The sequence below is a fragment of the Artibeus jamaicensis genome, unplaced genomic scaffold (assembly GCF_021234435.1).
Source record: "Artibeus jamaicensis isolate MK-2021 breed Jamaican fruit bat unplaced genomic scaffold, CSHL_Jam_final contig_465, whole genome shotgun sequence".
Taxonomy (NCBI): Eukaryota; Metazoa; Chordata; class Mammalia; order Chiroptera; family Phyllostomidae; genus Artibeus; species Artibeus jamaicensis.
The window spans coordinates 30,876,795-30,891,424 of NW_026521843.1; the positions used below are offsets into that span (position 1 = coordinate 30,876,795).

A 14,630-nucleotide genomic window follows, 5' to 3' on the forward strand; every position below is an offset into this window, starting at 1 on the left:
CCCCCTCAAAAGACAGAGCTCCTTGAGGTGAGCTAGTGCTGTCTGCAGATGGCACCTGTATCTCTCACAAGGCCCTCCATCTTCCCTCCAGCACCATTTCTAAAGCATCACTATTTTCCTGGCTTTATTTTTCATTATCCCTCTAGCACCACGTGACATTATCTAGCATTGTTTGTCTCTTCAACTAGAGTATAAGCTCCATAAGTATAGAGGCTTCTCTTGTCTTGTCATCTTCTGTACACCCAACAGCCACAACAAAGCCTGGGATGTAGTGGGATCTCAGTGAGTGAGTGTTGACCGAACAAATGAGTTTGTAGTGATTGGCTGGTTCCCATCTAAAGCGATGGAGAAACGGGGAAGTACCAATCATTTCTACCATGTATGAGGCTGCCATACACCTAAACATGAACTCTAGTGTATATCCTTTCTCAGCCACCACAGAAAGCCAAGCATCGCTCTACCTGATGTATCAGAGTAATACGATCTGTAGGGGCACTGCGCATTCTTCTCAGAAGAGCCCTGTAACCAAGGATCATGGGGAAGACTAACTTCTATAAAAAACATGTTCCTTTACTGTGCTGTCTACTTCTTGGATTGCGGTGAGGTTCAAATGCAATGAAGTATGATAAAAAAGCATTAAATTGTAAATCAACATAAAAATGGGATGCATTAGCCAACCAGCTGGCAGTCAGTGTGAAAAACTAAAATTTATTTTGATGGAGGCGGTAAGAGAAATCGTGGACTACTAGTGTTGGAAATAAACATTAAAAGGAGGTTAGGAGCCCTCCATTAGAACTTCATAAGATAATGTAGCTTTGTTTGTTGAAAGGACCTTTTTCGGCATGTCAGTAGTTTAGTAAGAAGAATGCCTTTGTCCTTAGAAGAATACAAATGATATATTTCCATGTTTGAATACTGTTTAAACCAAAATTCTTTTGGATTCTAACCAAAAGAAACAGTTAAAAAGGCCTTCAAAAGCTTAGAAATATTGGAAGGGGAAAGAGAGATCACTATCACTACCATCACCAGCATGATTATTATTATTGAATTAATTCCTACAACAGTCTCAAAAGGTAGGTGTTATTCTTTTAAGCAGGGGAGAGAACTAAGGTACAAAGAGATGAAGTATCTTACATGGGCTCCCTCAATTAAAAAGTCGCAGGGTCAGAGATTTAATAAAAATTGCTAACATTTGTTGAGAATTTTCTAAATATTAGTCATTCTGCCAAATACTTCATTTATACAATGTGGGGATGCAAACAATATTATTCCTAGGTTAAAGAAAGGAAGACTGAGCCCTGGCTGGTGTGGCTGCAAACCAAAGGGTTGCTGGTTTGATTCCCAGTCAGAGCACATGCCTGAGCTGCAGGCTGGGTCACCAGTAGGGGGCATGCAAGAGACAATCACACATTGATGTTTCTCCCCTTCTCTTTCTCCCTCCCTTCCACTCACTCTAAAAATAAATAAATAATGAAAATCTTAAAAAAAAAAAAAGAAAGGAAGACTGAGACTTAGAGAAGTTAAGCTAATTACTCGAGGTCACACAACTAATAAGAGCGGGAGCTGACACCTGAGCCCAGACAGGTGGCACTGGATCCTGTGTGCTTCCTTGCTACTGTGCACTGCCTCTCTAGTCCCTGCCCTCTGTTGCTTGGCCATGCAGTGCCCCAAAATGCTTTTATAGCTAGAGAAGCTGCTTTCATTAGCCCCACCAGCCAAATGAAAGAGAGGAATGCAGAGAAGAGAGAGAGGAATTTAGGGACAGGTAAGAAATAGCCTGACACGCCGAGGTGAGTCTCAGTGGAGAGCCCCCAGGAGCTATCTCCAGCTGGAGAAAGCCGATAGGTGGTTGATGTTAGCAGATATCCTAAGGAAGTCTAGCTGGCCCACATGTGAGAGGAAGATAGCTGTCGGTTAGATGGGGGCCTACCAATCTGTGTGAAGGTTTTGCTAAACTGGAATTATGGTTTCTTGAATAGCAAAAAGTAACATCCAGCTACCTAAGAATTATACAGACAGGATGCAAAGGCAAGGGAATATTGTGCAAACCTTATTTATGGATCAATAGGTAATCTTTCACACTCAAAAGGTCAACTCCAGGAAGGCAGAGTGATAAAGAGAGAAACGTTACGTGCAAATACAGTATTGACTTAAAAAAAATCCACCCTGATGAGTTCTTTGATGCATATTCTTTTAGTTAAAGTACATTTCTTTACTCATGAGTTTTCCCCCCTCGCCACTTTGCACTCCCGGTGAGGTATGAAGGCAGTGATGAAGAACACTGATTTCTAGTTGTCTGGGATTCTGTGCCATCAGTGATCAGATCAAATGGAATAAAGGCTGAGGATTTCAGAAGAGCAGTTCTAAGTGCGTGTATGCAGCAGTTCGGACACTCTAGTGACAACTCACCTCTCCCCCTAGTAATTTCCTGCGTTAGTGGCTGTGATGATACATTTATCCTGGCTTAAGGAAATAAACCACCAACTACTCAATCCTACTGGTCCCTCTGAGTGCTTCACCCATTCTGTGATATTTTCTTCTTTTTTTCTGAGGCAAGTCTTTCATCATTTAAAAATATTTGAAATCTTTGCCATTCATCTCTAGCTGGTTGCTGGATGGTGAAGTTGCTGATTGTTTATAACTTCTGCTCAGTCATTCATGTGGAAGACAGCTTAGCTGGGTTATGTTTCCATGACATGACTTTTAAGATTAGAGGACCAATTACGATTTCAGGTTATTCCTCTTTGTAGTTGGGAAACTATTTCACTGGACCACAGTGTGATCCTCGAATAGATATATTGCTAGTGGGAAGTGCCTTGGATTCTTAGGGTCCCCATGTGCAAACTGGGCAGGAGTGTATGATGGAGTGTGAGGGAGGCATATCTTGGGCAACAAGTCAAAGGCTTAAGATGCACAACACTTTGTCTCAGCTTCCTGATGGGGATCTGCATGGTAGAGGGTATGGAGAAATTTTGTGCACTATAGAATTATGCGAGGATATTTTTTTCAGAATAGTCATGCAAGAGCATTTGACAGTGACACAATTTCTCCAAACTGCTTACTAATTCTTCTCTTTCCACAGTTAGAAAGCACATTTCAAGTGCCCTGAGAACAATAGCATCCTCCCAGGACGGGATGGAACTGGATTCCGTCACCTCCAGCTTTGTCTGGATGTGACAGGGGAGCCAGATAAGACTGGGGACTACTTAACATCTCAAAGTGAGAAAAGGACACAAAAGGGAAGCTGGGCTCGATGACAGATGACACAGATTTCAGCCCTTTCCAGAGTCAAAGCCATAGCTTTGTCTCCTGTGTTCTGCCAAAATTTTCTCTTCTGCTATGCCTGTATCTTCCCAAGTTCCTCCCTAGCCCTCATTTCCTTTGAGAAAAGGATGAAGCTCTTTGTTAATAAAAATGATTGGTGCTGGCTATGAGTGGTGAGACAATATTGGGATCAAATTCTGCATCTCTTGATTTTAAACTTTGCAGTGATTTTTTATCTTCTAATCACTTGTTCCCCGTCTGCCATTCTCACTGTTATTCATGCTGTTACGATCATGGGCTATCGAATATGTTTGTGAGGGGATGGTTTTTTCTGGATCTATCCTCTGCAGGAGTGCTTTTCTTTGGCCATATTGTGATAATCTGTGAATTGGGGTGTCCCTTTGCATGTCCTAAGGTGTTTTTGTTGTTATTAAAGGCTTTATGCCCCCCACCCAAGGTTTCACTCACATTTTTTCTAGGAGGAAAGGGAGAGACAGGGAAAGGGAGGTGGTGGTTAGGAAATAAAGGAGAAGAGAAGATAATTGAGGGAAACTAACTGGGTAACAGGCACGAATAATTTTATATTTGTATAGTTCTTTATAGTTGGTATACTGAAAAACAATTTGCAAAGTATTTTTTTACAGGCATAGTCCTAATTTGGTTTTCATAACCCCACAATTTACAAATAAGGAAAGGGAGGCTTAGGGAAGGTAATAGGCTGCCTAGTTAATAAATATTGGGAATCCAGTCCTTCTGACTATGTGAATAGTTTTTTTCTTTTCTATGCTGCTCAGGCAAGTCCCAGAGTCCTCATTCTGAACTCATGCCAAACACTCTAGGTAGAAGCTAAAGGTCTTTCTCAGTGGCCAACATAACTCTCTAGTCAACACCTATAGAAATTTTCCTAAGGATGGACTGGTAGACTTTGGTTGACCAGGATAAAATCATTCTACCAATAACTTAGTATGTTTTGAAATGTTTTGGGCAATTTTTAGTATAAAATATTTTGTAAAAAACATTTGCATATATAAATCTCACTTGAGACTTATAAAAGCCCTGTATAGCTCAGAAGTCCAGCTCAGAAGCCTATGCCTTGTCTTAATCCACATTTCCTCTACCGCTATGCGCCTAAACCAGGCTAGCCTCTGCAGAGGGTATAGCAAAGTCCATGCAGGACTCCAGACTCTCAAGTCTGAAACTAGAAGCAATTGTAACCCTGACCTCTGAGCAGCACTGGCTACATAATTTGTGGAATACAGTGCAAAATGAAAATGCAGGGCCCCTTGTTCAGAAATGTTTATGTATTTCAGGACAAAATCTAGTCTGAGGTTCTCTGAGTCTGGGGTCCTCTTGAGCATGGGCCCTATGCAGCTGCATGGGTTGCATGCCAATCAAGCCAGTCCCCCCACTGACATTAACTCAGAAGTGGATGACCTTATTTTTTTCTCAGATCCAGGTTACATGTACTCTCTTCTGTTAAATTGGTTATTTCCTCAGTCAGCCTTCATTCAGAGATCTAAGGCACATAATGGCCTAGTGTTCCTTAATTTACCTGCCAACTCTAGTTCTTATAGATCAAAATTTAAGGGCAGAGTCACTACATCAACAGTAGCTAATATTTATTGAGCCTTTACTATGTGATAGACACTGTGCAAAACTTTTTGTGTGCTTTAAATTGATTGCAAAGTGGCCTCAGTTCTGTATCACTTCCTGCATCCACCCACCAGGTGTTGTGACTTTGCAGATTTCCCATCAGGAAGTAGTATCTGCTTCTGTCCCTCTTGAACATGGACTGGTCCCATGAATTGCTTTGGCTAATATAGTGAGCCAGGAGAGATGGGGTGCTAGTTCAGGGTTTTAGTCTCAGGAGACTTGCAAGCATCACCTTTTTCTTGTGGAATCCTAGGACTGCCATGAGGACAAGCCCATGTTAGCCTCCTGGAAGTAAGCCCCACTTGGAGGAGAGCTGTCGTTTCAACTGTGACCATCCAGAGCAGCCAGCCCTGAGTTGACCTGCCAACTAACTGCAGATGCGTGAGTGTGCTGAGCTGAGGTCCAGAAAAACAAGAGTCCGGTCAGCTCACAGGTGAGAAATGATAAGTGGTTGTTGCTTTAAAACTGTCTTTTGGATATAGTCAGTTATGCATTACGATTATGTTATTAAATAGCACATTTATTATTTCTATTCTCTTGATGAGGAAACAAGCTTTGAGAGGTTAAGAATGTTCTAAGATCTAGAATGTTTGACCATGTAATCCAAATTCTTTTTTGTTATTTTATAGGGCCATGTCATAGCCTACAGGGCTCTGCCAAGCCCTTAGCTAATTTGAAAGCCATTTGAGTAGAAGAAGCAATGTTTTTGCTGATGGGGGCAGGACCAAGAGATGGAGTTCAAACACTAGGAATCTGTCTACTGATTAATACCATGTCTATTATTAACCAAAATGTGCAAAATAAAACACTGTAATTTATCAAAGAAACCACTGCATATATTCAGAATGAAGGAGATGATGTCTTTGAGGTCAAGGTCACAAGCTAAATGCTAGCAGAAATTTTGGCTGCATCTCATTAACACTAAGTGAAGACCGAGTTCTGCAAGAGGTCTGTGTGACAATCCCATTAATGCAAATGACATTTCTTATGATGTCTGTTTTAGTAAATGAGAGCAAAATGCAATTATATTAGTGGGATTTACTCATGAAACTAAACTAAAACCCACCAGAGCAAGTGTCTCCCCACCTCCATTTCTGCCCCACATCTTTGATAAAAAGCAATTGCTTCCCAGAGTAGCAAGGGGACATTTTGCTAAAATAGGAATACACAATTTGGTCATAGAGGGGGCACCAGAGTACAGAAGTTCTTACAAATATCGGAGGTTCGGAAGGTTTTGGAAGGCATCAGGGTCAATGTACAGCAGGTTTTTGGCCTTCTCAATTCTACTGTAAAAGAAAAAAGAATATTAACGTAATCTCAACAGTAAGGACTGCTATAATATTTTTCACATTATGCAGAATGTATCGATGTTATCCATCCATCTATCATTTCAATAAAAATTGAGCAGACATGCAGCGTCTTTTACCATGCCAAACTGTGCAAACTAAATATTAACTCTGCCCTGCTTAACTCTCATCACCAAAGTTCTCCTGGGCTCTGTCTATCAGAGGCAAACAAAGCACTGGCTGGGTGAGTCATTTTCTCCCTGAGCACAGCTGAGTCCTTCAACCAGTAAGGGTCTTCTAGGGTCTGAGGAGGCTAAGAGGGTAGGGATAAGACCAGCATGAGGTACTGAGCTTTTGTCTGGTCAGGAGACAAGAGATAATGGGGTGGAAATCAATAAAAAGGGGTGAAAAGAAGATAGGAGGGAAGGAAATCGGCTGAGGGGGCAAAAGGAAATTGGAAAAAAAAGAGAGAGATGAGGCTAAGGAAAACAAAGATTGGGGACAGACAGTTACCGTCTCTGGTTTTAACAGAGAAACTCCAGCAGACAGCAGCTGGGGATGTGCCAGTGATACCCTTCATGCTGTAGACGGAGGCTGCTCCCTTGCAGCTCTTGGGAAGTGGTAACTTCTGCTTCAGGTTGGCCTACGCCGTGCCCTGATCAATAGTCCACAGGTGAGCATGTTCACATTTGGATTCCAACAGAGAGGCTGCCCTTTCCTCATCGTGCTAGATCAATGTGTACTTGCAGAGATACTCTGTGTTAATTACTTCCTCCCTGTTTCATTAGCTTTTATGTTACAGTAACATGTGGCTACCCAGATCCAAGTACCAGGTAATTAATCATTTTAAGGACAGTCAGTGCTACATAAGGGTGATCACCTCTCCATGCAGGGAATAGCTGTCCTATTAGCTTCACTGCCCATTGAACTGTACCACGGGACACCTGCTTAACCCTGCCCAGAGGCCTGGCTGCTCTCTGGGTCCTGGAACCCTGGTCATGTCTCTTTTTCCCACTAGGGTAAGCAGAGGCCAAGCAGAGAGAGAAGAAAGAATGGAGCAGGAGGGCAATGGGAAGAAGGGAAGGCATCAGCTGCAGAGGTTTAATGACAATGAGGAAGAGAGTGGGGGTCAGGGTGGATGGAAGGAAGGAAAAGGGAGGGAGAGTCTGCCAAAATGGGCAGACCGAGTGTCATTCCTAAACAAAGCCATGTGCATGTACGTACGTGCGTGTGTATTACACAGTGGTCATTAGAAACTCTGTGTGTGTGTCTGTTTATTTCCTACTGATATTTGGCAAATGCTTGAAGCTTTTTAAAAGAATACAAAAGAGTCAAGAGATTTATGTTTGAAGCTCTGTCCTGCTGTGGATTTTGCTGGGTGACTTTAGGCAAGCCTCATAACTCTCTGTGCCTTTCATTGCTCATCTATAAAATTAGAAGAGTGGTTCATTGGCTTTTCTAACTGTACCTCATGAAAATTTTGTGAGATATTCATATAGACTCCACAGAAGAAACCTTTTCAGTGACATTAGTTGAAAATCCCTTAATACAATATCCTGCATGGAGATTTCAAGTGTAAATACTCATACTACAGATTCTGAGAAGTTTTTCTATAGTTAAGTAATCTATAGTTACAGATTTATTTCTTCAAAGTTTCCTAATCTTGTTTTACTATAGAATTTTTCCCCCTGTCTTTAAACACAATAAATTTCCAAATGTTTAATGATACACAGTCTACTTTAGAAAATTCTGGACTAGACAGTTTCTAAAGTCTCTTCTAGCCTTGACAGTATGATTCTGTGAAGTAATTTATGGTAATTACAGACTGATAGCAAACAGAAGTGCATCTGTGTGAGTATTGACATGTTGTAAACTAGAATGTCAACAAGAGAAAGGGAATTTGATTGGAATAGCAGAGGAAGAAAGACTCATTATGACACACTCATGCTAGTTGATGTATTAGGTCTAATTTACATTTATGATATCATATATTCATCACTGTGATTTTATGAGGCATGCAATTATATTATTCTCATCTTAGAGATAAGAAAACTAAGTCTAGGAATAATTTTGTATCTTGGCCAAGGTTTATTGGTGATGATATGGCATAGACTACTATTTAGGCTAGGACTACTTATTTCAGCTACATCACGTGAGACTAATTTTGGGCTTTGACGGTGGAACAACTTTGAATGGGAAGATGAGGTAGAGATACTTGCTCACAGTCACAGAGCCAGGTTCTTAGGTTTACTATGCAAACAACTCTGGGAGGGAGGGAGGGCATGTGATAAGATTAAGTTCTGGACTGGTGCCTGGACCATCAGGCAGAGGGACCCATGAGAGTGTGCTTTGGGCTGACTTGGATATCTTAAAATTGTAGGGATCTGAGGACAGAGCAGAGCCAGTTCTTTCCAGGAATACGAGCAGACTTTAAAGTGATTGCCAAGAATAGTCATGAGCAAACCCCAGAGGTTTTTGCTTACATTTCATGTAATTTGGGCAGATTGGAGAACACATTCGCCTCTATCACTTCCAAGACATCATTATGTGAGATCTCTCTGAAAAGAAAGGATAATTCAAGTCAGTTCAGCTAGACTCCATAAAAGGACTCAGGGCTTGGCATAGAGGCTGGTGCTAAGATGATTCATGACGCTCAATTTTTCTCCTCAACAAAATCAGCTGTGATGATACTAACATATTAGATGCTAACACAGAACACTGAGAGAACAACTCAAGGCAATGGCTCAGTTTAGAGGTTATTCAGTCTATAGATACAGAAACTGAGGCTTGGAAAGGGAAAGAGACTTGCTTAAATATAATAGGGAATATATAGGATGAGAACAAACTTTAAGTTGCCTACTCTGGGTCCACTAAACTTTTTCTGTAAGGAAAGATAGTAACTAATTTTGGTTCGGCAGACCATTCGGTCTCAGTTGTAACTACTCAACTGATATTTAGGACAAAAGCAGCCATAGATAACACACAAATGAGCATGACAATGTTCCAATAAAATCTTACTTATGAAAAACAAGTGGCAGGTTGGGCTTGGTGCCGCGGGCTGTACTCAGTGACCCAGCCTGACACCATGAAGTCAGGTTTTTCTGTCTGCTGATCTGGCTGTGGGAGACAAGAACCTCCGTTCAGTCTCTTTTAAATAAATATGGATTTAATCCCTTCCCCTTCATGCCATTGCCCAGGTGGGGTTGCTATTGCAAGATCTTTGGCAATAATGTTGTCATGGCCTAAAATACCCCCCAAAGTTCCTTCAGTCCCCTGCTTTTTTCCTCCTGGAGTAATTGAGGGCAGTAGAGAATGAAGACCTTGTGAAGACAGGCTGGCTTAATCAGTTAATGTTTGTAAAGTGGCTCACAGATGAAACACACTATTATGAGGCCTCCTGGGGAAGACTTTCATGCAGTTTTAATGCTGTAGCTGACTGTCTTGGAAATTTCATAGGCAGCATGCATTCAAACTGGCTGAGGCAGAAGCACTAGCTGCTGACCTGGGATTTAGCTAAAGAGCTCTAAAAAGGTCCTTGATCAAGGGACCAACCTGGAGGTCAGGGCAGGAGAAGCCTTGTGGAGGAGGGGAAGTGCGATGGTGAACAGCAGCCACCTCAGTGAGGGCAGCTTGTGACATCTGGGGCTTGTCAACTCAGAGAAGACAGGGTCATTTCTCATAAGCCCCCATGAGGAAGGAGACATTTTGTGAGAGAAAAGTCCTTTTTGTTCTATAATGGCATTTTTTATGATTCACTTGGTAAATTTAAGTCTTCATGATTTTCACAGTCAAACATAGATAAGGGTGGGTGGTATGTTTGTGCATACTCATGCACACATGCACATGTGTGCGTATGTTTTTTTTATCCTCACCCGAGTACATGCTTATTGATTTTAGAAGGTAAGGGAGGGAGAGAGAGGGGGAGAGAGACATTGATGTGAGAGAGAAACATTGATTGGTGGCTGCCTCTCACGTACGTACCCAACTAGGACCAGACCCACAACCTAGGCACGCATGATCACTGAGGAATGAACCTGCGACATTTTGGTTTATGCAATGATGCTCCAACCAACTTAGTCATACCAGCCAGGGCTGCATGTTGATTCTTGGCCATTTATCTTGCTCCCCTGTCCTGCAAGTGGAAGGAGGCTGGAAGATACAGAAATGAGGAGTAGGGAAGGGGTGCTAGACTTCGAAAAATAAGTCATTTATATGAACATATATGAGGAGTGAAAGAGGGGCCCAGGTAGAGAATAAAGCATGGAGGAGAGAATTAGATGACAGAGGGGGTTCAAATGCAAATTGGGTCACATCCTCCAAAAGCTATTTCCGGACTCACGTACCAGTGGGTTTGGTCCCTCCTTGTGGTAGTATCTCAGTTTAATATTGCCCAAAGGTAGACATTTCTTCTTAAAAGATAACTAAAATTTAATAGAACAAACAAGCCAAGAAACACTTCTAAATTGATTCAGAAGGTAGTTCCTACTTTATGGCCTCATTTCAAAGACAGGAGAGGGTATAGGAATTGGGTGGTGGGGGTGGCGAGAGCCTTTGGCTGGATGAGGGTTGGGGAGTGGTGAACAGCTATAGTGGAAAATTACCTCACTGGGAACAGTCCAACTCAGTTCTGTCTCTAGTTACTTCTATTATCCTTTATTAAGTGTCTTCTATTTACCAGCCATACCACATACTTCCTCTCCAGTCCTTACAACATGCCCATGAAGTTGGCATTTTGATCTCTATGTCAATGAATTGCCTCACCTATATGCAGACCTAACTCTGGTTGACTGCAGAGTTGGAACTCTTTCTTCTACACACCCTGCATCCCAGGCCGTGTTGGCCCAGTATTTCCACTCCTATGTATTTCCGCAAGAGAAAAAAAAATGTGTGCACCTCCAAAGACTTGTATACAAATGCTCACAGCGCTTTATTTGTAATAGCCAAAAACTGGAAGCAACCCAGTGGGTAAACTGTGGGCTATTCATGCAGTAGAATACTACTCATCAATAAAATGGAACAAACCACTGATACAACATCACTGAATCTTTAAAAAATTATGCTGAGTGAAAGAATGTGGACATAAAAGAATGCATACTGTGTGATTCCACTTACATGAGGTTCTAAAACAGGAAAAACTAATCTACCAATACCAAAATCAGGGTATTTATTGCCTGAGGCCTAGGATAGAGGTTGCTGACAGGAAAGAGGCAGGGACACTTTCTGGGGTGATGATATCAAGGTTGGGGTGGCAGTAACATGGGTGTGTATTATTTGTCTAACTTATTGAACTTTAAACTTAAAATGAATACATATACTTTCTTGTATATAAAAGATACTTTAAAGTTCTATAAAAAATGCCTTGTTTTTAAAAGGAAGAAGACTGAAAATCCATTTTGTTTGTTTGTTTGTTTTGAGAATTCTGAATTAAGAGAACAATGGAAGAATCCTGGTCATATTGTCTGGCCAGAAGGTGCTGTGCAAATCCTAGTTCTGTCTTGGGGATTCTGTGTTAGGTTCCTTCCCAACTTGGCTGTTTCTCCCTCCTCCCCTGCCGCGGACCAGCCGCAGCAGGGTCCAGAGATTCCCAAAGGTGGGTAAGGAGTTGGCGCTGGGTAACAGACGACAACACGCCTCAAAGGACAGTGAAGCTCTGTTCCGTTTATTGCAAGTACAAGCAGGTTTTTATATTTTCATTTTAGGTAGTGATTAACATTTGCAGCATAGCATGATCAGTTAAGCAAAAAAAAAAAAATTCTTTGTATTCAAAGGTAACCAGGAAAAATACAAGAATTTCCATAGTTTCAGTTATGTTAAACAAAAGTTGTTTTGACCAGGAGAGCCATTAATCAAACAATTTGAAATAGCTCTATGTACAGAGTTTGAATATCTTGTTGTATATTAAAATTTCTCAGAATTTGTCATGGGGCAAAAGAATATGCTAGATGGAGTAGAGGTAATAGGAAATTTATTATAAGGCCTTTGTGATGTCTAACTTAGCTATCCTTTTCTGTCTAAAATGTTTCTCTGTGTACTATAAACTGACTCTCTAGTAACTGTTTCTATGTGTTTTGTTTGTAATAACTAGCCAGCTTTTGTTATTTCTTTGCCTGTCTAATTAATATATATTCTTATTCAAGGTAAAGGAGGGGCTATTACTCCAACAACTTTTAAACATTCAGGAACTATTTCATTAGAGGGAACTTTGTTCTCTGGTCAAGAAATTATTTTGTACAACTTCATTGGGATTATGCAAATCAATGAACCTGAAATACAAGTGTCTAACAATTCCACCACCTTTTGATCACCCAAACAAACATGTAAGGAGAGATAAACAGGAAATCCAGCCACAGTTGCCTCTGCCTTGCAGATGCATCTCAACAGTCCCGACCATATCCCTGGGCTGTGGGTAGGGGTCTGTATAGTTTTTAGTTGTCTTCTTGGAAGACCCTTTGTATCTGTGGGTAAGGAACAGTTGTGGGAAAGTCTTTCTGATCTGTTCTTCCATTCCTTCAACTGTTGGCAGCACAACCTGTGTTTGCAACAATAACCCGGTTCTTTATTAACTGGCCTTAACTGTTGATTTAAGAGATCTAACTTATTTTTCTTATTTCTCGTACACCATGGCAGTCCTGATCGCTTTAAGTTGCTCAAACCAGGGTAATTTATACAACTTGGCATGTTTTCCCTTATGGTTAACAATTATATTGCCCTGGCTGTTGTACTCCCCTGTATAAGGGAGAGGGGAATCTGTGGGGCTTTTTCCATCCTTTCAGGCAGTTCCGTGGGGAATACTAATGTTTTCCCCTAAACTGTTTCTTCCTCTTGGGTGATTTTCACAGGAATATGTAAGTACAGTACAATGTCCATACTCAGTAGCAAGAGTAAAATAATTAAAATAAAATAACCCATTTTGGATGCCACATTGTCCTCCGGGGAGACGAATTTCTTGAACTCGACTCCTCCATGCCCGGACCTTGTCAGACAACGTGGTTGGGAGAGGACGTGGCACTCCCCCATCTGTAAAGTGAAGAGTTTGAATTGCTCAAAGTTTCTCAACCATGGCTGCACATTAGCATCTCCTGATGGACTTGTAAAAAATTCCAAAGCCTGGTTCCACAGCAGAGTTGGATTTATTTGGTCTGGGGTTTGACTCTGGCATTGTTTTGTTTTTTTGTTTTTTTTTATCTCCCTTTAATTCTCTAAGCAATGGTGTTCTAATGTTCAGGAAGGATTGAGAACTGCTGGACTAGGTGACCAGAAGGTCCCTTTTAGATCTATGATTTCCTTCTTAAGATTTGCTTCAGGAGCAAAGGCCAATTTGCCTTTGGCTGTTAAGACAATAAATTAGATAAATAAGGTTCTTGAAGCACAAGAGGCAGTGAGACAAAATGGTAGCAAGGGAAGCCTGGAGATAGAATGTGGAGACAGGAGTAAAATAGAGCAGGCATGAGCAAGGTTAATTTTTTCATAAATAAGAAAATTGCACCACAAGTTGTAACACTGCAAATGTGTAGCAAGAGATGTGGAAAATATATTGTAACACCTTACATCTGGTTAGTATTGATAATTAACAATATTTTATTAATGCATAGTTTCCTTTAATTTTCAGTGTACCCATGTGAATTAGAGTTAGTGCAGCCAATCCTGTCCCTGGTTAGATTAATAGTGGTAATCTGGCTTGGCTAAGATGATTCATTATTGTGAGGATCACTCAACTGGCCTTTGAAGGGAAGATGTGGAATCTTTACACCCAAAGAACTTACCTAATCAAGAAGTCATTCTTTGTCTCAAATGGTTCTGTTAAGAATTTTCTTTGCAGTTGTGACAAAATATTACAATTGGCATGATTCAAAGTGTGATGGTGTTTCCTTGGAGTCAAAAGTAAAGGTTGATGAGAAAGGATAGCTCTAGGGATATGGTAGATCTAAAGTGTGGTCCAAGGGCCTATATGATAAAATGATTTTTATAATAATGCTGAAATAGAATTTTTTACTCTCATTCTATGAGCATACAATTGAGTCATACTTGATATGTAACATGGCAAGAAGTATAATACAGACGCAGATATGAGGATTCATCTGTCTTCCACTAAGCCAGATGTTAAAAATATTTGCAAATATGCAAAACTATAGTATTCTTCTAACAGTTTTTGAAAAGGTGGTTATTTTGCATAAAAACTCTTATTTATATTAATATGTAGGAATATGATTTTTAGATAAACTACCAAATAAATTATTTTCCAGTTTTAGTTTTTAGTATGGTAAATATTGCTAGGTATAACCCATGTAAGCAAATATGTTTGGTGTATTTAATAACTTTGATGTTTGGGAGCTGTCCAAGGTAGACATTGAATACAGCCCTTGTGAGGGATCTTGACTCTGTGGAAAGCTTATTTCAAGAAATGAGGCTCTCATGTTCTAGGGCAGT

General features: G+C 40.7%; 1 protein-coding gene across 1 annotated transcript in view; it reads right to left on the reverse strand.

Moving 5' to 3' along the window:
* Positions 1-14,630, reverse strand: part of FSHR (follicle stimulating hormone receptor) — a 165,180-nt gene that overhangs the window by 44,953 nt on the left and 105,597 nt on the right. Inside the window, exons 3-4 of the mRNA XM_037161260.2 lie at positions 8,687-8,761; positions 6,129-6,203 (exon numbers count right to left, since the gene is read on the reverse strand). Of these exons, the coding sequence (XP_037017155.2) occupies positions 6,129-6,203; positions 8,687-8,761 (150 nt within the window). The remainder of the gene's footprint in view (positions 1-6,128; positions 6,204-8,686; positions 8,762-14,630) is intronic.